The sequence below is a fragment of the Dreissena polymorpha genome, chromosome 14, assembly GCF_020536995.1.
Source record: "Dreissena polymorpha isolate Duluth1 chromosome 14, UMN_Dpol_1.0, whole genome shotgun sequence".
Classification (NCBI taxonomy): Eukaryota; Metazoa; Mollusca; class Bivalvia; order Myida; family Dreissenidae; genus Dreissena; species Dreissena polymorpha.
This window is the reverse complement of record NC_068368.1, coordinates 37008600-37035886: the sequence shown is the minus strand read 5'-3', so window position 1 is coordinate 37035886 and position 27287 is coordinate 37008600. Positions and strand designations below refer to the sequence as shown.

Below are 27287 nucleotides of genomic sequence, written 5' to 3'. Positions count from 1 at the left end.
TCTTACAGAGAGTGTTACAGTGCATTTACTACAACAAGATCTGTGTCAAAATTAACTGCATGAAAGTGTAACGAGATAAATTTTTATGAATTAAAATGTTACGGCGTCTTACAGAGAGTGTTACAGTGCATTTACTACACCATGTTTAAGGTTACGGTATAGTATTGACGGGTACTAGAGGTTTTGGTAAATAACAAGTCGGTAAATTGTATTTATAATTTTATATAGTAAATGTTGTTGAGGGTTCGGTAAAATGGATCGTTATAGAGGTATACCTACAATGAGGTGTTAATGCCACCTATTATTGTCTTACATCAGGGCATATATTTACAAACTGGTGATTAATTTTTAATTGATTAATTAATGCAATGCCTACAGTAAAGAATGTAGGGGCATGAATGAGCTACCACTAAACTTTTTTAAAAGAATAATTTTAGGTACCAAACAAAAAAATGTAGATTGAATTTAAAATGTAACTTTATTGAAAATAAATTTATGATTTAAATAAATCAATACTATTTTTTTTAAAGATTTGGTGCATTTATTAAAAAAATTAATAAATGCTGATTTAAAGACTGAATTAATAGATCTTTAATTTTGCTATTAACAAATGTTCAAGGATTGTAAAATATTGTATTGCTGATTGATTAAAAAAACGCCATAAAGAAATACAAATAAATATTACCCAAAAGAATTCTTGCTTTTAAATGACCTTAATATGAACAGAACTTTATTTCGACTTGTACATAATACATATGTTATTGAATTCTCCACATTCGATGTGTGAAATATTTTCTACATTCCTGTTAAATTCTTTACAGTAATTGAGGTAATTAGTAACTGTTGTTGTTGCAATCAATGACGACCTCCATACTCATGTCCAAAATGCTACTATCGAGGAGCAAAATCTCCATGGTTGACTTCCTGCAGGCGCTGTAACGCTGTAAAGAAGACACCGTAGCATGTCTTAGTCGTAAGAGAAGATACCTTAACATGTACACAGAGTTGACATGCTGCAACTTTTTTGCAAAATCGGATAGAAATCACCAATGATAGTATACACATGGGCATCACATGTTTGTAGAAGAGTGAACTTGATACAAATCTTTTTAAATAATCATCGTGACAGAAACTGCAAGCCAGAAGCAATGAATTTATTGAATTTTCTTTGTTTTGAGCTTGAACTTCTTTCTTTGATCATGATGTCATGCTAGAAAAAGTCTCGATAGCTTAGGCAGCCAGTAAAGAAACATTAATAAATAAAAATAAATGCCATAACATGTTTTACATGTAAGTTTAAACAAAGAATTTACCTGTAAAAACGCATGTGTATGTCTATAACTGTCAAGACGCTGTAACCATTGTAGTTACAACACCGTATCGCGTTGTCTTATAGATGCATCTCTCATTGTAACGTAGTTCAGCGGGAGTTGGGACAATTTTGTCCCTTGTTTTCAGTATTTTGGGAATTTTCAACTTTCACCCATGTATTTCAGTGATGTCACAGCAGAAATTTAACCTTACTCCTGAGGCTTAGGAGATATAAGCACCTACCAGAACTAAGTACGCATACTTATGTCATAAGCATAGCTCTGGACTAGACGGCGCAATTCTGCAGGTTGATCAAGCTCTAAGACTATTCTGGATACATATGACACAAAACAATTCTGCAGGTTGATCAAGCTCTAAGACTATTCTGGATACATATGGCACAAAACAATTCTGCAGGTTGATCAATCTCTTAAGACTATTCTGGATACATATGGCACAAAACTCAAGACTATTCTGGATACAACATATGGCACAAAACAATTATGCAGGTTGATCAATTTCTAAGACTATTCTGGATACATATTGCACAAAACTCAAGACTATTCTGGATACAACATATGGCACAAAACAATTCTGCAGGTTGATCAAGCTCTAAGACTATTCTGGATACATATGGCACAAAACTCAAGACTATTCTGGATACAACATAAGGCACAAAACAATTATGCAGGTTGATCAAGCTCTAAGACTATTCTGGATACATATGGCACAAAACCTATTTGCACATGAGGCATCTCCATTGTTGATACTTAAATATTTTAATGGGCAGCTTGTTTTTTGACAGGAGCTATCAAGGATGAGGTGAAAGATGTGATTGTTGCTAATGGTGAAATTGTTACCAAGGAAACCAATGGAAATGCCAACGTGTCTGGAAGTTCTGGAAGTCTGTCAGACGAGATTTCAGTGAATAGTGAAGATGTTAGTCTAAGTATTAATGTTAACATGCTAGTGTTGAATGAAGTGAAGTTCATTTAGCATGGCTGAGTAAAACCTTTGAGCTGTTTTATCTACGGTTGCAGTGCAGTTGAAGTAGTGATAGTACACCTAATTTCAACTTGCAAAATTGCGGTATACTTTTTGAACAAAATTGCATTAAGACCTTTTTATTTCAAAAATTATACTAAAACTTTGCAACTTCCTGTGAGAAGTTGCTACGTTATTAGAAACATTTGCTATTTGCACTTAATTGTGCCGCAATCGTAGATAGAAAAGCATCCACAAACACATGGCTTAAAAGGTTTTAACTTAACCAACCCGGCTGTGTATTTTCTCTCATTTCTTGAAGCGTCTTGAGTGTCTGGATTGTCTAGAGCATGGTAATTATAAAGTAAAAGGAATGGATTCTTAATTAAGCAGTTACATGAGGAATACCAAGTTTTACTGAATATTATTCTCAGCTATTCGTAAGAAATTTAAATAGATAATTAATATGCTTCATTAAGAATCTCTTGAACATCCATTTCCTCTTGTTGACAGGAGCGCCGTGAGCGGGCCAGAGCAGAGATCCACGACACGCCCGAGTGTCAGAGTCTTTTCTCATTCCTGCAGGTGCTCACCGCAGTGTTTGGATCCTTCGCTCACGGTGGCAACGATGTCAGGTAGATATGAGCCTTGCTCTGGGTACACGTCTTTGAATGCACATTTTAGATCATTGTTAATTAATAGCATCATGAAGTAAAAATAAAGACATCATTCAAATGTTAAAAAGTGGAAATTATCTATAATTCACAAAACATTATTCAAGATAAAGAGTCCTGTTTCTCTCTCCAGCAATGCTATTGGCCCACTGGTGGCCCTGTGGATCACGGCTACTACTGGCAGCGCTGCACAGAAGGCGCCGGTACCCATCTGGATCCTACTTCTGGGCGGGCTTGGTATCTCAGTGGGGCTCTGGGTGCTCGGGCGCAGGGTCATGAAGACACTGGGCGAGGACCTCACCAAGATCACACCTTCCAGGTAACCACCCATTAAACCCCTCGGCAAAGATTGTGGGCTGTGTATATACAACAGACTGGGGAAAAATTATAGCAGTCACATACTAAACAAGTAATGCGTAACAATGTCAACTCATGTGCAAAAACGTTGTTGATATGTGGCATTTCAAGTGTTTGCTAAAGAACAGACCACCCAACCATTCATTGTTGGACCGGCTATTTTGTCTACCACTTGCATAAAAATTATGTAATTCTTGGCGCTTGTTTTTGCAATATCTCGCTCACTAAACCTCTGTTCCACTTCTTTTTACCCCAAACTATTCGTACTTAGAAATAGCTTTATTTTATTTCATATTAAGTGTCCTTTGTATATGTCCTTTGTATGTAAATATTATAAATATATCCTTACAGTGGTTTCTGCATCGAGGTTGGCTCCGCCCTCACTGTGCTCATTGCCTCCAACATCGGCATTCCTATTTCCACGACCCACTGCAAGGTGGGCAGTATAGTCTTCGTGGGCTGGTTCCGATCACGGGCGGGGGTGGACTGGAAACTATTCCGTAACATCATTATTGCCTGGTTCGTCACCCTGCCCATTGCTGGAGGACTCAGCGCCGGGTTCATGGCTGCCCTGAGATACGCTGTGTAACCATGGAATCGGTTGCCATGAAGTGGTGTGTAATCATGAACACTGTTGCCAATAATAAATCTTGTGTGAACATGGACATTGTAATGGAGTGGTGTAAACATGGAAATTGAAAGGAGTTGTTTAAACATGGAAATATGTACTTTTGCTGGATAGGATAATGTGACAAATGTGGTCTTTCTGGGAAAGATTGAAGCAGGGTTAGGTGAACAATTTAGTATGAAGTCCATGTGAATGGGTAGTTATGGAAACTGGGTGTGTTTTAAGGATGGTATTTACAATTTTAGAAAATCATCATTGTAAGTGATCATGTGTGGCAATCACGTCTGAATTTGTATTCAACTTTGGGAAAATTTTCAGTTTAATTTTTTGTCAACTTGTGCCGTGTTATTTAAAAAACATTGCTATTTAAAAATAAGAAAACATAAAGCTTTTTTTTTTCTTGCATCAACATGAAAGTGAACATTGTTTCTGATGTCCAAAAATTTCTACAAATGAAAGTGTTAAGGTTAACAAATTATGACAAGTATTACATGAAATGCAACACCTATACCTGTTACAACCGAAAATTTTACGCGTTACTGCTTTTGGCCAAGAAACTTTCCTTACAGGTGTGGATTTTACTTTTTTGATTTTTATTAGACTCAAATTGTGTAGGTTTTTGTAACCACCTTGTACATTTTTGTGGATAAGGCAGCGCCCTGTGCGCTACTATGTTTCTGATCACTAATGTGTTGATCATCATAGTGATAGCAAACAACGAGGAGACAATATATTTCTGCATCAGTTGCTCACATTTTGTTGTTATGGTAATGCTGTTGTTATTGAATAATGAAGTTGTTAAGTCTAATTTTTGTATTGCATATTAATTTTTTTAAGACCATAGCTAAATTGTTTATCAAGCGCTGTTCATGTTGGATTGGCCATGTGTGTGAGATATCAGTGGAACAGATTTCAGTATTATTTGACATGGACAATCTGACGAACATTAAGCTGGAAACTGTTGTGCCTGCTTAAGGTTTCTGTGTTCAATAGGAAGAGTGGTGTTTAGTAAACATGGGTGTTTGAAATGAATGTCTAGCATAGCTCCAGATGAGCTTTCCCATTTGTGCTGTCGGGTTTAGAGCTACTTGCTAAATAGACTCTGAAACCATGCATGACTCAAGGTCAAACATTTTAGCCTCCATTTTTCCTATCGGCTCAATATCTCCTTAACCCTTTGAAGAATTGTCATGAAACTTTGACACAATGTTAAGGTCATAAAGACAATGTGCATAAGGCACAAGTCAGTCATACTGGAGTAAGGTACACTGCTACTCCATTATAAATGAAGGTACATGTAATACATAGAAGTCTTCTTTGTGTCTGGTCCATATCTCCTACAATAATACCCATTGATAGGTTTTCACAAAGCTTTACTTCAATGTTAAGTTCATGAAGGTGATGTACAGAAAGTGAGTCCCATTGATTCAAATAAGAATCAGATTTATTCCTATGCAAATGTTGGAACTATACTGTGAGTTGTCTCCCTTTTCTGTATTGTGAGTAGTCTCCATTTTGTGTATTGTTAGTAGGCTCCCTTTTGTGTATTTTATGAGTGATTTCCTTTTTCTGTATATTGTGTTATCCACCTTTTTATATCATCTTAGATTACCCTAAATAACTTAAGTTTTTTATTTCTAGCTGTTTAGTTGTCTTTCAGGGTAAATAATCTCATAGCAAGAAAGTTAAACAGTTTAGTTTAAAGTCAGGGTGATTTAATATTTATATTAAAAATTTCTCAAGCGCGTTAAATCTCTATTTCACATTGCTGGATGATTATGATATTGTTGTGAAAATAAAACTGTTAAAAAAATGTTACCACTCTAGAACACCATTTATGAGCCATGTTTGAATCTTTGGCTACTGAGGTCACACAATTAGGTCACCAGGTCTTATGTTGTTTAAAAAAAACACACAAGCTAATGCTTTAATTTAAAGCAGCTTGTTTACGCTCAGTAAGATACCGCATTCTCATTTTGAAGTTTTTTTATGAAAAGTGAAAAAACTCTTACTTGGAAAAATGAAAATGACCTTCATACCATTATAAAACAGGGCACGATTGAGTCATGTATATGTGTTTCGTTCTGAGAAAACTGGGCATGATGCATGTGCTTAAAGTGTCGTCCCAGATTAGCCTGTGTAGTCTACACAGGCTAATCAGGGACGACACTTTCCACCTTAATTGGCTTTTTGCTAAGAAGAGACTTCATTTTAACGAAAAATGTCATTAAAGCAGAAGGATTCATACCTGATTAGCCTGTGCGGACAGCACAGGCTAATCTAGGACGACACTCTACGCACATGCATTATGCCCAGTTTTCTCAGAACACGACTCATATGTTATATCATTAAGTATTACAACATATTAAATTTCTGTATTGCATGGAAAACCAGAAATGCAGTTTGTCATTTGAAGAAAACTTGAGTGGAAAAAAATAAACAAAAATGTGTTACTAAGTGTTGTTTATGTTAACTTAAAATTGCTTTGATAAGTCGGGGCAGCTTTAACTTTTCTGAGTATATCTTATTTAAGAAATCGATATACCTCCATTTTGTGTTGTTGTATATATACTTTTTATGCTTGTTGTATTCTTTTTTACTGTAATTAATAGTCTTTTAGGTGTTTTCAACAGATTGTGCTTTTTTTACTACAACATTATATTCACTTTGAATTATAGGTTTACAATTTATTGAGTGCTTTTCTTATTTTGTATATTAATGCTTGCCTCAAATTCACATTTTACCTTTTAACAGATAACTCAATGTCTAGATGTTATTTTCAGTTACCTATTTAGTAACAAACAAAGACTGTACAAGTAGAATGTATGTTTCAAATGTATTTTTACCTGTTAAAATATTATCATGCATTCCTAACAATTTGCTCTATTTTCATTAAGTAAGGCCATACAAATTTTATTCTATGTTTAGTGTCATCTTGAATTGTTGAAACCTACCAACCTAATGCTTCTCAATTAAACATTTGTCTTTCTTAACTATGGCAGTGGTAAAGTGTGCTAATGTACAACTATCTATATGCGCAATCCTTGTCTTATAAATGACTTCAATAATGTATATTATAACTGTAATTTGACTTTTATGGCTTGGGTTTTTGTTCTACTCAAGACTAAGCTGCAGCCGTCACCATAAGTATCTGTGTTAGCATTCCATCATATCACAGACTATTTTTAACCCTTTCCCCCATAAGAAGCAAAGTGAAAATGGCTATTGCTACCAGCATAAAACCAGAACAGCCTGCGAGTAACTTGCAGTAGTAGCCAGTACAGCCTTTGAGTAACTCTCAGTCTGTTCAGATTTTATGCTGTTTGCTGCTCATCAGTATGTAAGGGTTGGAAGTGAAGCCTTTAAACCTTGAATTTAGTAAGAAAGGTCTTACATTAAATGTATCTTTCTAAGGGACTACAAATGCATAACAAATTTGTGTCTAATTGGTAAAGGGTTAATTTGAATCAATGGGATATATATTTTGAAAGTAAATCATAAAATCTTAACAGAGATTCAAAATTGTATGGCCTCACTTGAAAGTTCAAGGATGTGTGGAAAGGCAAAGCTCACAAAAATATCACTTGATTTAACAAAATGTATAAGACTGAAATGTGTTTATTTTTTATTTTTTCTTTCAACAGATGTTGGAATTCAGGATGATCTTGTTAATAAATGAAAGTCTGACATTAGTTTTGTCCATCTGGTGTTTTTTTTTCTGAAATCAGGAAATCAGGGCTTTACATGTATAGTACTGGATAAGTTATTAAATTACTATTTTGATGTAACCATGAAAAGTTTCTTGGCACTATGTCACCAGTCACCATCTTTGAATACAGGAGGGTTAAGGGAGAAGCTGTTGTAGCTTTCTTGAATTTCAATTTAAGAGACAGTTGTTTAAGAAACTTCTTTCAAAGACAGCACTTTAAGGAACGGTCTTTCATAGACAGCACTTTCAGGTATGGTCTTTCATAGACAGCACTTTAAGGTTCAGTCTTTCATAGACAGCACTTTAAGGTACGGTTTTTCAAAGACATCACTTTAAGGAACAGTCTTTCATAGACAGCACTTTAAGAAACGGTCTTTTATAGACAGCACTTTAAGGTACGGTCTTTCATAGACAGCACTTTAAGGTATGGTCTTTCATAGACAGCACTTTAAGATGTCTTTGATAGACAGCACTTAAAGGTACGTTCTTTTATAGACAGCACTTAAAGGTACGGTCTTTCATAGACAGCACTTTAAGGTACTGTCTTTCATAGACAGCACTTTAAGGAACAGTCTTTCATAGACAGCACTTTAAGAAACGGTCTTTTATAGACAGCACTTTAAGGTACGGTCTTTCATAGACAGCACTTTAAGGTACTGTCTTTCATAGACAGCTCTTTAAGAGGTCTTTGATAGACAGCACTTTAAGGTAAGGTCTTTCATAGAAAGCACTTAATGGTACGTTCTTTCATAGACAGCCCTTTAAGGTACTGTCTTTCATGGCAGCATTTTAAGGTATGATCTGGAGCATAATAGTAGAGTGCTGCACCCAGCTACTTTTTGATTCCCCCCTCTTGCCACTCTATGTTGGTAAAAAAACAAAAATATAAAAATATTTTGAAATTTAATAATGTTGGCAAGTATTAAATGGAAAATTACGACTATGCTTAACAACCTGAATGAAAATGTTGGCCTCAGAAATTCCATGGATTTACGTATATTAAAAAATGTCACCTTCATTTAATTGTTCGAAAAATTAACCAGACCTGTTTGGCTCCCCACCCTGCCTTTTTGTAGCAGCACAGTGTACCTTGTGGGATCAAAGATCATTACATGGATATGTGCTGCAATGTTTTGGTATATGTGCTACAAATTTTTAGTTACATGTATATGTGCTACAATGTTTCGGTATATGTGCCTCAATATATAAGGGTATTTCACCAAAATGTTGTTCAGAACTCACACTAGGCATTATGTTTACACAGATACTGAGAAGTCTACCTAGAACAGTCATATCAGATATTGTCTAGCACAAAGACTTTTCAATTTTGTCATTTTTGAAATTTTAGCATATCAAAATAGAAACTTATCATACATAGGGAAAAGTGTATAGAAATATAATTGTTATTTTTGTTAAGTTCGTCTCAATTAACATACGATCATTTCGCTTGTGTGCATTGTCCATCAACTGCTGCGATCATAGCTTTGCATGATGTGCTGTCATTTTTAGCTCACCTGAGCACAACGTGCTCATGGTGAGCTTTTGTGATCGCCTTTTGTCCGTCGTGCGTTGTCTGTTGTGCGACGTCAACATTTGCCTTGTTCACTCTCTAGAGGCCACATTTATTGTCCAATCTTCACGAAATTTGGTCAGAAGATTGGTTTCAATGATATCTTGGATGAGTTTGAAAATGGTTACCTTTGCTTGAAAAACATGGCTGCCAAGGGGAGGGGCATTTTTCCTTATATGGCTATAGTAAAATCTTGTTAACACTCTAGAGGCCACATTTATTGTCTGATCTTCATGAAACTTGGTCAGAAGATTCATCCCGATAATATCTTGGATGAGTTCTAAAATGATGCCGGTTGGTAAAAAACATGGCTGCCAGGGGGCGGGGCATTTTTTCTTATATGGCTATAGTAAAACCTTGTTAACACTCTAGAGGCCTTATATATTTTCCGATCTTCGTGAAACTTGGTCATAAGATTTGTCCCAATAATATCTTGTTAACTCAGGTGAGCGACTTTGGGCCTTTCAAGCCCTCTTGTTTTGTTAGTACAAATGTATTCACTTTAATGTGCCAAAGAAAATACTTATTTGCGGGTATGAATCCTAATGGGCTGTGTTGTTCTGACATTTACACCTGTTTGTAAAACAACGAAGTTTCCAGTTTCCAATTTATAATCAATTTTAATTGACAATAAATGAAACAATCTTACCTGCTGAATATTTTTTCGTTTCAACGCAATAATTTTATAATTCAAACAAGTTCAGAAATTAAAGCTTTTGATAAAATCTTGGGTCTAAGTGAACCATATTTGGAGTTTTATTTAGTTTTTTTTCACATTGTTTATGTTTTGGATTATAATAGTTGGTATTTTAACAAATAATGCAACTGAAACCATATTGATAATTGTATAAACTATGATTTTGACTAAATACTGTTAACATGATATGTTTACAACCATTTTCTGCGTAATTGAATACGCGTTATAATTAAATTCTTATGTCAGTTATAAAGCCACGTTCAAGTTATTTTGCACCATTCATTCACTCAATAGAGTTGTGTGAATATAATGTATGTTTTTTAAAATAGTGTATATTAAAATAAGTGCAGCATACAGTTTCTTTTAAAATAGACATAAAGTTTGTTGTCGGGGAAAAATGGTTTACTTATTAAGCTTTTAATGTAATTCTTTATGATTTGGTTTTTATATTTTGGGGCAAATAACATGTGTGTTTGTTTAAATCAAGTCTTTAAATTGCATACTTTGTTGATGAATGTAATTGTTTGCGCCAATATAAGAAACCTAGGTATGTGCGTGCCAGGGCATGTCTTCTCAAAGCTCTAAACATTTTTAGAAAATAATTTCCATTTGCTTACAAAAGAGCACACTACACTACTATTCAATACATACAAAGTATTTCAACAAACCTCAAAATATCAACTATGTGTTAACCTTTAAATAAATCATCTAAAGCATGTGTCAAGCAAAGTTCAGAAATAGTATGTTCTAAAGAAATGTAGTGCATGCCTTGTGGACTCCATGCCACGTCTGACATTAAATTAACCCATTTATGCCTAGTGGACTCTCTCATCCTAAATTGGATCAATCTATTTCCAAAATTAGGGATGTCTAGTATATTTATTTCTAAATTAAGAATATTTCTTACAGGAATTCCTTTAAGCAAACAGTGCAGACCCAGATGAGACGCCGAATCATGCGGCGTCTCATCTGGGTCTACGCTGTTTGCCAAGGCCTTTATTCTAGATGCTAGGCATAAATGGGTTAATGTTTTCTGTAGTATTTGTACACTACTATTTGGACAGGTCTGACTTTGTATATACCATAATGTGAAAATAAAATAAAAATTCACAACATCGAGTTACTTCTTTCGCAGTCCAACACACTTTGTATTGTCGATTCTCTTTGCAATAGGACATGAACATGACTAAACTAAAGACGCCTGATGGCTATCCAATCAAACATATCTGAAGTTTCATGGTTTTTAAAATGCAGTGGACATTTGCTAGGATCCCGAAGTAAACTCTTAAGTTCTCCTCCAACTTTTAACAAACTTCTGTGTGGTTATTTTTTATTAACATAGAAGATGCTTAAGATATTGGTAATAACAGTATGATTGAAGAATTTTGACAATGATCCTAGACAGGATAAATTTAACAGGCGGAAGTTGGCTCTAAAGTCCCAGAAATTCAAGATAGAAACAATAAATGAGCTTTTAAGATGGGCAGAAGTATGGAGCAAAGAAACAATAAATAAGCTTGTAAGATGGGCTGAAGTATGGAGCAAAGAAACAATAAATGAGCTTGTAAGATGGGCAGAAGTATGGAGCAAAGAAACAATAAATGAGCTTGTAAGATGGGCAGAAGTATGGAGCAAAGAAACAATAAATGAGCTTGTAAGATGGGCAGAAGTATGGAGCAAAGAAACAATAAATGAGCTTGTAAGATGGGCAGAAGTATGGAGCAAAGAAACAATAAATGAGCTTGTAAGATGGGCAGAAGTATGGAGCAACATATGACATGTATGAACCCTGCTCTGTTAAACGGGGGTTTAATGCATGTGCGTAAAATGTCATCCCAGATTAGCCTGTGCAGTCTGCACACATGCTAATCAGGAATGACACTTTCTGCTTTTATATTGTGTCAACCATTAGTGTCCCAGAGCCATATGGTTCTAACAAAATTGAATAATGACCAAAACAAATGAACCGTGCTCTGTGAAAAGGGGATTTAATGCTTGTGCGTAAAATGTCGTCCCAGATTAGCCTGTGCAGTCCACACAGGCTAATCAGGGATGACACTTTCCGCTTTTATATTTCTGTTTAAAGAAAGTCTCTCCTTAGCTAAAATCAACTTAAAGCAGAAAGTGTCGTCCCTGATTTGCCTGTGCAGTCTGCACAAGCTAATCTGGGACGACACTACGCTAATGAATTAAACCCCTTTTTCACAGAACACGGTTCATATATAAAGTCAGAATTCAGAAGTGCTTCAAGCAATATCCCTAATTATCAAACCTGTCTGCAACATTGAAACCACAAACATTTTCACCAAGTTTTCTGATGATACAATTGAAACTATGTGAGAGTGCATACGAGATCAATTTGGTAAATATTAGGGATGGCAACGGTTAATCGGTTAACCGGTTATCCGTTTCTTTAGGAGGTTAGCCGATTACAAAATTAATATTCGGTTACTCTTGCAGAAAACGCATTTTTTGTTGAACGCAACAAATGCTCAAATCGTTAGCACCTTTTCCTTTTCAATCAGCACACACCAGTGATAGTTTTCATTTGTATGATAAACATAAATAAACTACAACCGAATTGATGTAGTGATTGACTTAAAGGTGATATTAATTTTGAATAGTTTTTTTCGGATATGTTCGTCCCACAGTTTGTTTATGTTTATGTGAGCACTGGAACTCTTAATAGAAACTATTGAAATTCATCGGTAACTATTTAAACGTTTTGTTATATTGTTATGTCTGGTTGTATAATTTTGTATATGTAGTAAGGATATCATATTAAACACGGCGTTGCTAGGAAAATTAACTTGACGCAGCTAACCAAACCCCCGTACAACAAAATAATGACATCCTTCAATGCGCTCAATTGAGTCTTAATCATAACCCACATATTTAAAACTCAGTCAAGCAGAGCCATTTCAATAACTCGCGCAAGTAAACACGTTCACTTAGTATCACATTAACATTACCACGCTTTGTTTTATTATTCCCGAAGCGTAAAAACGCTTCATTTATTATTTCATGAACACAGATTTTGAGAGAGCGAAAGTAATAAAATAAAGTTGTTTTTTAACAAGCATCATATATCATCCCATTAAGATAAAAACGCTTCATTTATTATTTATCATCCGTTGATCAAAATCACGTTTCATGTAGTATGCAATTAGCAAACGGACTAACGCTGAATTTCAAAGACCACGCTTTTAAGAATGTTTACGCGTTTCCAAAACACGAAACCCTGCTGGGAAAACTTAAATGTTCGGGCCAGTGACTTTTTTATAAATAATGCGTATACTTAATGTAAGGTTACTTGTCATATCGTGACTCATTTTGTTTTGTTTTCATGTAAGGCAAAGCGTGCATTGTTTCAAAAGTAATCGGTCCCCTTACAATTCTAATTGAACGGCGTCATATGAAAATGGGCCCTATGCTATTTGCGGCCAGCGTTGCTCCAGATTAGCCTACACAGTCACGCAAGGTCTCATTGGCGTTAATTGGTCTGGAGCTACATAAATATTATTTTGAATAAGACTCATTTTCGCAAGACGCGGATCAAGTAATACTCAGTACGTTTTTGTACCCGAATATAGCCAATGCCATAGTTAAGTATAGCACTGCACTTTGGTGTTATGGCAACTTCGAAAGTCAACTATTATAAATAAAAATAAGTTGCATTTATATATCATCATAATATTTCTCCTTTTCCTTTTCCTAATTATTATCAATTTCAGCAGTGTCATGATTATCAATATCATCATCATTAGCAGCAGTACCAACATCAGCAGCAGTACCAGCATCAGTGGCATGTCACTGCATTTCAGTATTATTATAACCACACTTGTTTCATACCCCTGTGATCAATATCATACTATTGTGTAATTTAAGGGACGTGTTCGCAGATGTTCAATTTTTGAAGTGTGTCATTTAAAGCCTTTAATAGCTAGATTTGAACATCGGTGCTACAGAGCTCTGGTATAAACACAAAGACGCAATTTATAAACGAAAATCAATGAAAAGTATCTGCTAACGAAAATCCAGTGTATGTTGAAATTTCGTCCCTGATTTGCCTTTACGGACTGCACAGGCTAATCTTGGACGACACTGTACGAATATGCCTGGATTTCTCACAACGCACAAGTAATTAGGCTGCAAGACAATCAACAAGACAGAGTATATTTGCATATACATGTACATGTAATTGTTTATAAACGTCAAAGACCTGTAAAACGCATAGGTCTTTGTAAACGTATACGTTTTTCGGATGTTTTTTTTAAATGTTTTTACAAAGACAGTCGGTTAACCGGTTAACCGCTCCAATATCGAAACAGGTTAACCGGTGACGGATTTGCTTTGGTTTGCCATCCCTAGTAAATATTTTCTTTTTTATGGGCCATAATTTAAAAGTACTTAAAGGGACCTTTTCACATTTTGGTAAATTGACAAAATTGTATCAGATTCGCAAATTGTCGTACTTCTGATATTTGTGAGGAAACAGCACTACTGAACATTTTCCATGCTCTAAAATATCTATAAAAAGCATCTATTGACAATTTAAAAACCTAAAAAAAATAAGGAACAAACAAATAACTTGGGGAGTTCTGATGTGATCATTATATATGTGACACTATGAGGATTGCTTATTGTCCCCTACCGGTTTCACCGGCAGGGTCTTATGGTTTGTGCTCTGTGTGTCCGTCAGTCAGTCCGTCAGTCAGTCCGTCAGTCAGTGAGTCTGTCACAATTTTCTGGATCCTGCGATAACTGTAAAAGTTCTTCATATTTTTTCATGAGACTTAAAACATGGATAGATGGAAATATGGACATTATTCACGTCATTTCATTTTGTTCATACATCAAAAATTCTGGTTGCTATGGCAACAAATAAAAAAAATCAAAAAAAATCTGACAATGGTTAGGGGACCTATATTGCTTGGCAATAGTCTTGTTTAAAGAATAAAATACACCAATCACTGTCTATTTGACTATTTATGAGTACGGATGGCCAAGTGGTTTCAGTGCTACACTTTCACTCCATGGGTAAGTGGTCCAAGCCAAGTTGTGGATAACTTTTTATGCCCCCGGATCGAAAGATCGGGGCTATATTGTTTTTAGCCTGTCTGTCTGTCTGTCATTCATTCATTCATTGTGTGTGTCTCAAAAGATAGCAACTTCATATTTGGCATGCATGTGTATCTCACGGGGAGCTGCACATTTGAGTGTTGAAAAGTCATGGTCATCCTTCAAGGTCAAAGGTCAAATATCATTGTATTTTTCTTTCCTAAAGCTTTAACCTTCATTAAAGTTTGGTCATAACTTTTTGAATATTGAAGATAGCAACTTGATATTTGGCATGCATGTGTATCTCATTAAGCTGCACATTTTGAGTGGTGAAAGGTCAAGGTCAAATATATGGCTTTAAAGCGGCGTCAAAACTTTAACCTTGGTCATAACTTTTGCAATATGAAAGATAGCAAATCATGGAGCTGCACATTTTGAATGGTGAAAGGTCAAGGTCATCCTTCAAGGTCAAATTTATGGCTTTAAAGCGGCGTAATAGGGGGCATTGTGTTTCTTTACTTGTACTCTTGTTTTAGCTCACCAGACTACAATGTGTTTTTTGTCCATTGTGCCTCATGTGGCGTAACATTTGCCTTGTTAACACTCTAGAGGCCTCATTTATTTTCCGATCTTCATGAAATTTGGTCAGAAGATTGTCCCAATGATAGCTTAGACGAGTTCGAAAATGGTTCCAGTTGCTTGAAACACATGGCCACCAGGGTGCGAGGCAATTTTCCTTATATGGCTAAAGTAAAATCTTGTTAACACTTAAAGTTTTTGTTTTATTTGTTCTAATGATATCTTGGGCTGCACAAAACATGATGCAAAACATGATGCAGTCAATCTTGTGGATGCGACCTCTTGAATTAAGCGAGTAGTTTCTTTATATCTCAGGTGAGCGACTTTGGGCCTTTCAGGCCCTCTTGTTTACTGAAGCTATTTAGATCCAATGTTTACATTAATCAATTTTAAGCATTTAACGACACACTTCAATACATGCAAAAATCTGTGAAAAGGTCCCTTTAAGGCGATCTGGCCAGTTATCAAACTAGGCAAGATATTATTGCCGCAAATATTATTGCAAAGTTTCATGATGATTCAATTTAAACTTTTAAATAGAGAGCAGATACATGCACAACTTCATAAGAAACAATGCATGCAAGTGTACATGAGTGAAGTTGAAAAATGTATGAGAACTTCGTAGTTCAAATTTGCTTCTACATACAGAAAGACAGACTCGGTGAGTCTAATTTGTTGCAGGGGTATAACAAGCACTGTGGGTTTAAGGTTATATTCAAGATCAAAATCAAGAATGATTGTTTTTCTAGGAGCAAATTAATATCCAAAATTAAAAAAAAAGTATTCAAGCAGAGAGTCAAATGTGCTCAACTGAGACCCCGAAAAACGTTACTGTTCTAAGCAGGAAGTGTTCTCAATAAAACTCCCACAAAACCCAGCAGCCATGTTTTGAACAAACAATAATTGAGTCGCGTTTTGAGAAAACCGGGCATAATGCATGTGCGAAAAGTGTCGTCCCAGATTAGCCTGTGCAGTCCGCACAGGCTAATCAGGGACGACACTCTCCGCTTTTATTAGATTTTCGGTAAAAAGGGACTTCCTTTAAACGAAAAATACCATTTAAGCGGAAAGTGTCGTCCCTGATTAGCCTGTGCGGACTGCACAGGCTAATCTGGGACAACACTTTACGCACATGCATTATGGCCGGTTTTCTCAGAACAAGGCTCAATTATATTCCAACTCAGCCCGAATGTCATAACAACACAATATTTTGCATGTTCTTAACAAGTTTCATAATCAGTGGATTACAAAATTAATGGGATTCCTATGCTGTTCCAATAGTTTTACTATACCCCATACAGGAAAAGAGCTGCGCCTCATTGCGTCTGTGTTTTTAAATGGGCTGGAATCACATCTCACTTGACCATAATGTTGATGACACAGCAAAACAAACAACATACAAAAAGTGATCACAAACGATAGACAAAAAGTGATCACAAAAGCTCACAAACAGAAATTTATGCTCAGGTAAACTAAAAAAGAGGCATGTTTTTCATGGTATAATACACAAAAGACAATTAATTTTCTACGTTTTATTCCTTTGAGATGTACATTATAAATATTAATCAATGCAAAATATACAATAACACATAATGCTTTACATACAATAACAATCAGAATATATAAAGAATATAACATCTTTCACACATATGATACAAGCATAGTTAACTGATATTCTGGGGAGATGATCACAAACTCATTTCGTTCTAGTAAGAAAATGTGACTGTGGGCACATAATGATATTGCAAAACAAATAAATGTTGAAAATAGGGTGGATTGCAAACAATTCGTACCTAATATAAAAAGGTTTTTAATAATCACGATAAAAAACGTTTAACAATCATATTTGAAATTTTGATTATAAACACATTTGAAATAAATATTGGTGACTTTTAATTGTTATTAATTCTTTATTTACAAATGATGAAATTAACGCTCAATAATATGAACACTAGTATCAATCTAAGAATGTATGTTCAAGTTTAACATATTTGACACACAATATTTGTTAAACAAATAAACATTGTTCAGTCTTTTAAAGTGCATGACCTTGTAAACATGCAACCATTTAAACACAAACTATGCAATAGAAGTTACATTAAAATGATGACATTTCTTAAAATCAATTTAAGCATTATCAAATCAATACTTGACAAGGGACAAAATTGTCACAAAACCAGGTTTTCATTGTGAAAAAAAAATCTGATAAAGGGAGAAAACTCAAACTGAACTTTTGAAATGACCAAAAAAAATTAACCCCCTTTGTAAGTTTTTTTTTTTTTTAAATCTATTTTTAGTCGTGGCGACCTTGACATTGGAGATATTGACGTGATTCTTTCGTGGGACACACCGTCCCATGATGGTGAACAAATGTGCCAAATGATTCTAAATCTCACAATGAATGACATAGTTATGGCCAGGACAAGCTCATTTATGGCCATTTTTGACCTTTGAACTCAAAGTGTGACCTTGACCTTGGAGATATCGACGTAATTATTTCGCGCGACACACCGTTCAATGATGGTGAACAAATGTGCCAAATGATTTTAAAATCTGACGATGAACGACATAGTTATGGCTCGGACAAGCTAATTTATGGCCATTTTGACCTTTGAACTCAAAGTGTGACCTTGACCTTGGAGATATCGACGTAATTATTTCGCGCGACACACCGTCCAATGATGGTGAACAAATGTGCCAAATGATTTTAAAATCTGACAATGAACAACATAGTTATGGCCCGGACAAGCTTATTCCGCCAGCCCGCCAGCCAGCCAGCCCGCCCGCATTCGCCAATCTAATAACCAGTTTTTTCCTTCGGAAAACCTGGTTAAAAATTGCAGCAAACTCACTTTACCAGAAAGCAGAGTTAAAGAAATAAAATATATGCTCACTGTGTTAAACTTCTCCACATCAAAACTGTAAATCATTGAAAATTAAGAAAAAACAGTGCCGATTAAAAGATAGATTTGGATTCCTTCCTGCGCTAACTCAAAATGTGGGTTTTTTGCCATTACTACCATTCATTGAAAAACCAAAGTGACTACTACTTATGATTTAAACTGAAAAAACATGAAGAATCTTAGATGCGTTTTTGCTTCTTTCATGGGAAGTTTTCAATAACCATTTTTTTCTTTGTCTATGGAAAAATATCTGCAATTTATGCAATGACATTGTTCAAACAATAACTAAGCACTTCACAAATACCTGTAAAAATAAAGGTTCACAGAAAACTTACACACTCCGTAGATAAGAAAATAGAATGATAGAAACAGTCTTGGTTAATTGTACTACATGTTACTGTTTCTAAAACAGATTTTACAAAACAGATCCATTATTGCTTCATTTGTAGATATGTCCAATAGTTATTTTAGTTATCATATGAGTCGCGTTGTGAGAAAACTGGGCATAATGCATGTATGTTGAACCAGATTAGCCTGTGCAGTCCGCACAGGCTAATCAGGGACGACAATTTCCGCCTAAATTGGATTTTTGCTAAGAGACTTCATTTAAACGAAAAATGTCATTAAAAAAAAGGAAAGTGTCATCCCTGATTAGCCTGTGCAGACTGCACAGGCTAATCTGGGATGACACTTTACGAATATGCATTATGCCCAGTTTTCTCAGAACGCAACTCATATACCAATACAACTCTGTGGTATTTAATGTTTATTTAACAAGACTACCTGGAACAACTTTTTTCCATTGTTTGTAATGCATGGAATGATTTGCATTCAAAACAAACAAGCACATTTGTTGAATTGATATCCCCTGCCAATATGCTTCTGGACACAAAAGTGTTATATTTGACACTCAAAAAAGCATTTTTTCAAGATACCAAGGGCCATAACTCCTTTATTAACAGATGGTGTACAATGCCATTTGGCGTGCATCCATATATATACTCATACCAAGTTTTTAAATGAAATCCGCCAAAGCACTTCCAAGATATGGCTCCGGACGGACGGAAAGACGGACGGACAACACCAAAACAATATTCCTCCGCCTATGGCGGGGGATAATAATTTAACATCAATCTACAAACCAATCATGTTCTATCAATAAAAATCAGTCAATTAAACACAAATTAAGAAAACAAACTTAACTAGTTAAACACATTTGATTCAAGTTGCAAAGTTATTGTTAAAATATTACCATTTGAAAGCAGTTATAAACATTCTAGGTGTCAAGTGGAAACAAAACAGGACTAGTTAACAGTTGAAGCAATTTCTCACTTACATACATATTTTGACGCATTTGTAGTCCCTCGGAAAATTTTCTTTGATTAATAGAGAATACTAGGTCGGTGCCGAATAAAGCAAAGTTTATTTTGCGAGGCTTAGAAAATCTGAACCACGAGCCTTGGCGAGTGGTTCAGATTTTCGTGCCGAGCAAAATAAACTTTGCTTTATTCGGCACCGACCTAGTATTCGATTTATCCCATCAATTTTCTTAGTCATAAATTATTTCTTTAAAAATAGAATAGGAAAATCGAACTACACGGAAAATCCCAAAGTTATTTTAAGCAAACATTAGTTCATTATTTTAATCGTGCCGAGCCTAATACATTACAAAAAGATCAGTAACTAATCTGCTTTTCTGTTTATCATACCTCTACGTCCCCGATTTTTAAGAAATAATGAAAAAAAACACTGAACAACTGCAGCTTTGGCGTGAAAGAACATGCATTGTGTCGTATGACGTGTTAATAATGACGTCACTAGTACGCGCACTTAATATTTGTAAATAATGTTTTTTTGCTTTTTGAGTTGCATTATTTGTTACAAATATATTACATCGTGGTATCAAATTGTTTGTTTTGTTGAATCTGATTCGATTTTACTAAAAATGATTACTTTATAGTTGATTCTGAGTAATATGACCATTCTCCGCCACGCGTGACAGCTATATTTCAGAACTGACGAAATAGAGGAAAATTTATTCCACAGTGGTTTATTTCGACAATGCACGTCTGATGATGGGATAAAAGACCTTTCTTAATAGATTCACATTGTAAAGGCTATATTTCCAAACCTTAGATAGTGAGTGGGAAAGGGTTCAAAAAAACAATGGACACAACAAACGAGAAGTACGGGTAACTACCTTTAAGTATTTTTCATATTTACATAAACTAAAAGTGAAATAAGCGCAGACAACTTGCTTACTCTATGAAATATTTATATGCAAGATACATCATTTTACAATGGAAACTATGGACATGTTCCTTTAGCAATAACAATATTGTACAACATCTCTTTTTATCACAATGCTTCAACCCTTACCATTCAATTACATGCATGAAACCCAGCTGATAAACAAGAACAATACAAGAAATCAGGTGTGTACAATATCAATATAAAATTACTTGCCCGTTTTTTTTAATGCTGTTTTCCCATTGCCTAATAAGTTAAATTGAACTCAATAAATGTCATGGTCAAAATGTGGTAAGGTAATATGTGGGTGTTTTGAGAGTATACATATAACATCACTTCAAGTATCAAAGCTTTGTAGGAAACATTTTTAAAGTTAAACTCGCATGTATGGAAGAACAAACAAACGAATGAACTGACAGGGCAATGCTTTATGCCTTCCAGCATCTGTAGATGATTTGGGAATAAACGTGAGAAAACTGTTGGTTCTTTACAGGCTTATACCATTAAACACAAAATTAGCTTTTAAAGGAAGCCAAAAATAGATCTTCTTTTACATATATATATATTTTAATAGTGTATCATTTTCTTTAGTTTTCACGGAGGAATTTTGGTCCTGTTTATCAAACTTACAAAATTAACCAAGAACTTTAGGACACATAACAGTTCAACACACTGTATTTCTGCAAAAATTCTGAGGGGATCAAAAACAACACCTAACATGTACTATTGAAAAATATTACATAGGACGAATATTTAAAAAACAGTTTATATAATTTTATTTTTAACTTTATTGACCTTAAAGTTCAAACGTCTCTGAAGCAAGTAAGTAAAACTATATGCAAATACAAATATGCATTGTTTAAACTTTAAAATAATATTGAAAAAAACAACAACGGAACTTGACAAAAGTGGTAGTCTATAAATTTTGTTTTTTTAAAGTTTGCAATATTATTGTTTATACAAGTATTTGATTTTTTAAATAAACAAATTTAATCAAAATTATTAATTTGTATATAACCAGAAGGTCTACTGCCATAGAGTCATTTGAGAACAGGCCGTTCGGTCTACAAAAAATAAAATAAACAAGGGGTAGACTGATCAGAATAACTTGACAATTATTTACTTAGCTATAAAAGAAAATATTAAAATTAATATCATGCATTAGGGAAATATCTGGTCAAAATAGCACAGTGCTCCAATTTGGTTTGCCTCTTCTGTCCCTCAAGGCAAATTAATACCAAGATTGTGGAAATCTGTTAAAATTTAATGAGCTTTTTCAAACATGTTGATAAAAAGACTATGCTTAAAATCATAAATACATGTGTTGGACAAAGAACTTCCAAATTTTCTTTTAATTATTTGATAATATCACAAGATTTATTGGTTTTCCTCCATGTCCTGTTTGAGTAGCAGCCTGTACCTTTTGCAATCCTAGATCTTTTCCTACATAATGTTAAGTATTTATCTTAATAAAGCACATGTTCATTGCTGAATATATTAATATGTCACTTTTCATAATGGCATTTTCATGGTCATATGGGATAATGCATACAACGATTCTAAATACATGAACCAAGGTATTCTCTTATACCTGTACATTGCAAGTTCAATAATGGTCAACAGATTCAAATAGCAAGCAGCTCCAACCTGCTCTTGTTTTGCCCAAACTAATGAACCTTTGAGCTGGCCTATACACTTTATAAAGCAGTTTTATATACTTTGTTTTGTGTTGTTTGCACAATCTTCTTCTGGATTGAATCAAGTTATTTTTTAAACAATATTACCTTTTGAACATGACCTATAACTACAGCAAATTTTACTTTTTTCAATTCTAAATCTTTCCCCTCACTTAACTTAACTCATTGAAAGTGATAAATACATATTCATTGTCTGTTCCCACATGTATCACACTCCTTCACACACACGCACTTTATTTCACATTTTCACAACAAGTGCTGTTGGGGTATAGCCTGCTGGTACATTGCATGCACCCCTTGTGCACCCCCAGTATAGTCACGCAACCCCTGTGGGGCCCCACTATAGTCCATGTTGGGTACCGGCCCAGATTGTGGCATGTACTGCTGTGTGGAGCTGGGAGCCATTCTCATGTTCACTGGTGTATTAATATTCTGTTGTGAAGGAACTATATTTTGTGGCAAATGTGGCTGTTGCGGGGCTGTGTTATAAGGTGGCTGCCCGGCAGATGGTCTGAAAAAGAAAATACTCTTTTTTTTCAACTTTGACAAAAAAAATATAATTATTTTTTTCTCTCAACATCTACACTACGACAGGAAAAAGACAAATAAGACCAAGGATCTGCTAAATACTATGTTTAGTAATGTTTATCCTGTGCTTTGTTTGCTTACTCTTTAGGTTTTGGAATGGGATAGAAAAGATCAAATTGGCAAACATTTTAAAACCATCACTTTGATTGCTTGCTGCAATGAAGAGGCAATGGCATACAGGATATGCTGCTTGCCTTGCAACCAGGAGGTTGCTGGTTTGATCACCACAATGGGATGGTTCTTTACATCTACCCCACAGACACCAAGTACTGGTTCTACCAAAGAAATGGCCCAGAGAGCGTTTCAATAAGCATTCTGCCTTCAATGCAAATAGGCTAAAAGAAGTATGTTCAACCCAATTATGCCTAGTGTCTAGAAAAAAGACCTTGGCAAACAGCGTAGACCCAGATGAGACACCACATGATGCTGCAGCGTCTCATTCAGGTCTGTGCTGTTTGCTTAAAGGAATTTCTGTATGAACTATTCTAAATATAGAAATAAATATACTAGACATCCCTAATTTTGGAAATAAATTGATCAAATTTAAAAGGATGGGAGAGTCCACTAGGCATAAATGGGTTAAACTAAAAAGGAGGCTGTTCAGCTTGAGGTTGGTGGTGCAGTGGCTTCCCACCAAAGTGACAGGGGTGCGATCTAAGCTCCAAGTGCATAAACATGTACTCTTGGTTTGAAAGGAACCATACCACAAAGGTGGGTTCTTCTTAGGGTAATATGATTAACCTACACCACACCGAATTTGAATATCTTTCAGTAAAAAACAGACGTGACGAATACCCCCACATGCTGCATTGACACAGAATATTTTGTATGTTGTCTTCAAATATAACAGTGGACACCATGCTCAATGTTTAAAACGCACTAAGTGACCCCATGACCTAGTTTTTGACCCGCCATGGCCTATGTTCGAACTTTACCTACACATCATCTAGATACAACTTCTGACCAAGTGTGGTGAAGCTCGGATGAAAACTACTTGAATTAGAGAGCGGACACCATGCTGAATCTTTAAAATGCACTAAGTGACCCCGTGACCTAGTTTTTGATCCGGCATGACCCATATTCGAACTTGACCTAGACATCATCTAGATACAACTTCTGACCAAGTGTGGTGAAGCTCGGATGAAAACTACTTGAATTAGAGAGCGGACACCATGCTGAATCTTTAAAATGCACTAAGTGACCCCGTGACCTAGTTTTTGATCCGGCATGACCCATATTCGAACTTGACCTAGACATCATCTAGATACAACTTCTGACCAAGTGTGGTAAAGCTCGGATGAAAACTACTTGAATTAGAGAGCGGACACCATGCTGAATCTTTAAAATGCACTAAGTGACCCTTTGACCTTGTTTTTGATCCGGCATGACCCATATTCGAACTTGACCTAGACATCATCTAGATACAACTTCTGACCAAGATCGGATGAAAACATCTTGAATTAGAGAGCGGACACTTAATACGGACCGACAGACAGACTGACCGACAGACAAGCTCACTCCTATATACCCGCCAAAACTTCTTTTGTGTGGGTATAATAAATTGCTGGAATTAGCAGCTATGTGGCAAAGATTATCCCCCAGAGATAAGGACGCTGCAATGATGATGCCAGTGTCCGACAAATCCATTGCTCGGAGTGACCCTTTGACCTTGTTTTTGATCCGACATGACCCATATTCGAACTTGACCTAGACATCATCTAGATACAACTTTTGACCAAGATCGGATGAAAACATCTTGAATTAGAGAGCGGACACTTAAAACAGACCGACAGACAGACTGACCGACAGACAAGCTCACTCCTATATACCCGCCAAAACTTCTTTTGTGTGGGTATAATAAATTGCTGGAATTAGCAGCTATGTGGCAAAGATTATCCCCTAGAGATAAGGACACTGAAATGATGATGCCACTGTCCGACAAATCCATTGCCCGGAGCCCGGGGGCTACCGAAATTTTTCATCGGGCTACTGAAATTTTCCAGCTGACGCCCGCCGGGCTACTATAAATCTATAAGAGCGGTAGCCCAGTATATTGACAGACATACGTAGAATAAACACTCTGACCATGTGTTTGTACACTGTGTATTGCTTATAATCCAATAACAAAGTGCAATCAATTATCTTATCAGTCACCGATCACTTGTGGTAATGTCTTAAACAGTTACAGTGTATTTTAATCATCCAATCAGAATCAACATTTGTCGTCTGCTAATAATATAATGAGAGCCGGTTGGATAGTTGGCGCAAATGATGCAACATCATTTCGCAGTTTGGAATTCTATGTTAACCGCAACAATGAGTAATAGCGACAACGTTTTTGATGTCGTTAAATATCCAAGGACGCCAAACATTAAATAAATCAAAACAATAGCGGATTCTTCAAAACGGTAACGAAACCGAAAATGAATATTAATGACAACTTTGTGAACGCGGTTAACACCTGCTAATTAGTTTGCATTGTCAATTAATAATTGGATTAATCGACTGTTAATCAATAATCCCATATTATATGCCCGATTTATAGACGATAAGAGTCATAAACACAAACGTTTGAAATTTTCTTAAGTGTCAAATGAATTACGGCATATGGTTCTATTTAAAGATATGATGAAATAAGCTCCCAATCAGGACCGTTGTATTGCAACATGCGTATATAACCTGCCACAGTTTGCACGTGTTGTGTACAGCTATTTTAGGTTACAAAATTCTACATTTAAGAAATGAATTTCTTTGTCCTGATAAAAAGCGCGCAAAAATTGGATCAGATGCAGCTGCTGCCGAGGGATCTCATAACCTTCAAACTCATATTCAAAGAAACTCTTTATTCTTTAATTTTGAAGCAAAATTAAGAATTATTGTACCATGACTTTTCAGACTTACGCATTGTTATTGTAGTTCTGACTAGACGGAGAAGTGTAAGTCTGTACATGTCCATGACTCATTCCACTGCCTTGTGACATCAACGGCATTTGACCTTGGGACATTTGAGGCATCTGACCTTGGGACATGGGTGGCATTTGAACTTGGGACATGGGTGGCATCTGACCCTGCGTCATAGGCGGCATCTGACCCTGCGTCATAGGCGGCATCTGACCTGGCATCATTTGACCACCTTGAGGCATATAGATTGAACCGTTGAAGTGCTGAAAGAAAAAAGTATTGAACAACATGGGTCATACAATCAAAATGGACAGAGTTATATTTGATCTAAACTTCAAAAAGACCCATTCTGGGAAATAAGGGCTTAATGCTTGCTTGTAAAAAGTCATCCCAGAGTAGCCTGTGCCAGGAACAACATTTTCCGCCTAAACCTTATTTTCGAATAGAAGAGACTTCCTTTAACGCAAAAATACCATAAAACTGTATTGTGTCGTCTCTGATAAGCCTGTGTGAACTGGAAAGCTTTTCTGGGAGAACTCTTTACAAACATGACTGTAGCCCAGCTCTCCAAGAGCGTGGCTAAATTTGTGAGGAGGAGTACCAGTAGTTGCATTAATCAACTTCCCAGCTATTTACCCTCCAGATACATGTAGCTGAAAGTTGCAACTGGTTAGGGCTTTTTTACAAGGTTTTACCAGGAAGAATTTTAAGCTATACGTATGTAAAGCTCAGATCATTCAAGAAGAACAAGGGGACAGGAGGAGGGCCCTGACCTGCGCTGAGGGTCCTGGTGGTCCCGGGGTCATTCCCATAGCAGGGCTGCTGTAGGTGGTGTACTTGAAGGGTAGAGGGGTCTCCTTCATCAGACTGTGGTACATCTGTAGGGCCTCCAGTACCTTCGTGTTGATACCACACAGGTCTGCATGCTTCCTGCAGGAGTAGACAGGATATGATATATTGATATATATTCTTGAAAGTCAAGTTTGTAATTGTTAAGGAAAACACATTTGTTTTGGTCGTGCTCTTTGAAAAGAGGGTTTCTTTCATGTGCGTTAAGTGTCTTATCAGATTAGCCTGTGCAGTCCGCACAGGCTTATCTGGGATGACACTTTCCGCTTTTATAATATCTTTCGTTTCAAGTAAGTCTCTTCTTAGCAAAAATCTAGTTTAGGAAGAAAGTGTCCTCCCTGATCAGCCTATGCGGACTGCACAGGTTAATCTGGGATGACACTTTAATCACATGCATTAAATCCCCTTTTCACAGAGCACTGCTCATTTGTTTTGGTCGTTTTCCATTTTTGTTAGAACTATATGGCTCTGGGACACTTATGGTTGACACAACACAGATCTGCATGCTAACTGAAGGGACAGACAGGAT

The 27287-nt window shown here is 35.9% G+C and overlaps 2 protein-coding genes and 1 long non-coding RNA gene across 45 annotated transcripts in view; 2 read left to right on the top strand and 1 right to left on the bottom strand.

Annotated features, from left to right (window-relative positions):
* LOC127857553 (sodium-dependent phosphate transporter 1-like) overlaps nt 1–11047 on the top strand; it is a 52661-nt gene extending 41614 nt beyond the window's left edge. For 6 of the 41 annotated variants that reach the window (XM_052393992.1, XM_052393996.1, XM_052393991.1 and 3 more), the window contains 4 exons: nt 2117–2250; nt 2809–2930; nt 3103–3288; nt 3678–11047. In XM_052393992.1, the coding sequence (XP_052249952.1) occupies nt 2117–2250; nt 2809–2930; nt 3103–3288; nt 3678–3915 (680 nt within the window). In that variant the 3' untranslated portion in view covers nt 3916–11047. The remainder of the gene's footprint in view (nt 1–2116; nt 2251–2808; nt 2931–3102; nt 3289–3677) is intronic. The other 35 variants (XR_008038460.1, XR_008038459.1, XR_008038456.1 and 32 more) reach the window with 35 other exon arrangements.
* LOC127857555 (uncharacterized) lies at nt 740–1982 on the top strand. Its single transcript, XR_008038464.1, has 2 exons — nt 740–1728; nt 1821–1982. It is a non-coding gene; the product is annotated as an uncharacterized LOC127857555 (long non-coding RNA).
* A 6040-nt stretch (nt 11048–17087) lies between the features above and the next one.
* The window catches only part of LOC127857699 (signal transducing adapter molecule 2-like), a 31851-nt gene continuing 21651 nt past the window's right edge, over nt 17088–27287 (bottom strand). For 2 of the 3 annotated variants that reach the window (XM_052394318.1, XM_052394319.1), the window contains 3 exons: nt 26683–26839; nt 25910–26172; nt 17088–22931 (listed from right to left, as the gene is read on the bottom strand). In XM_052394318.1, the coding sequence (XP_052250278.1) occupies nt 22667–22931; nt 25910–26172; nt 26683–26839 (685 nt within the window). In that variant the 3' untranslated portion in view covers nt 17088–22666. The remainder of the gene's footprint in view (nt 22932–25909; nt 26173–26682; nt 26840–27287) is intronic. The other variant, XR_008038566.1, reaches the window with a different exon arrangement.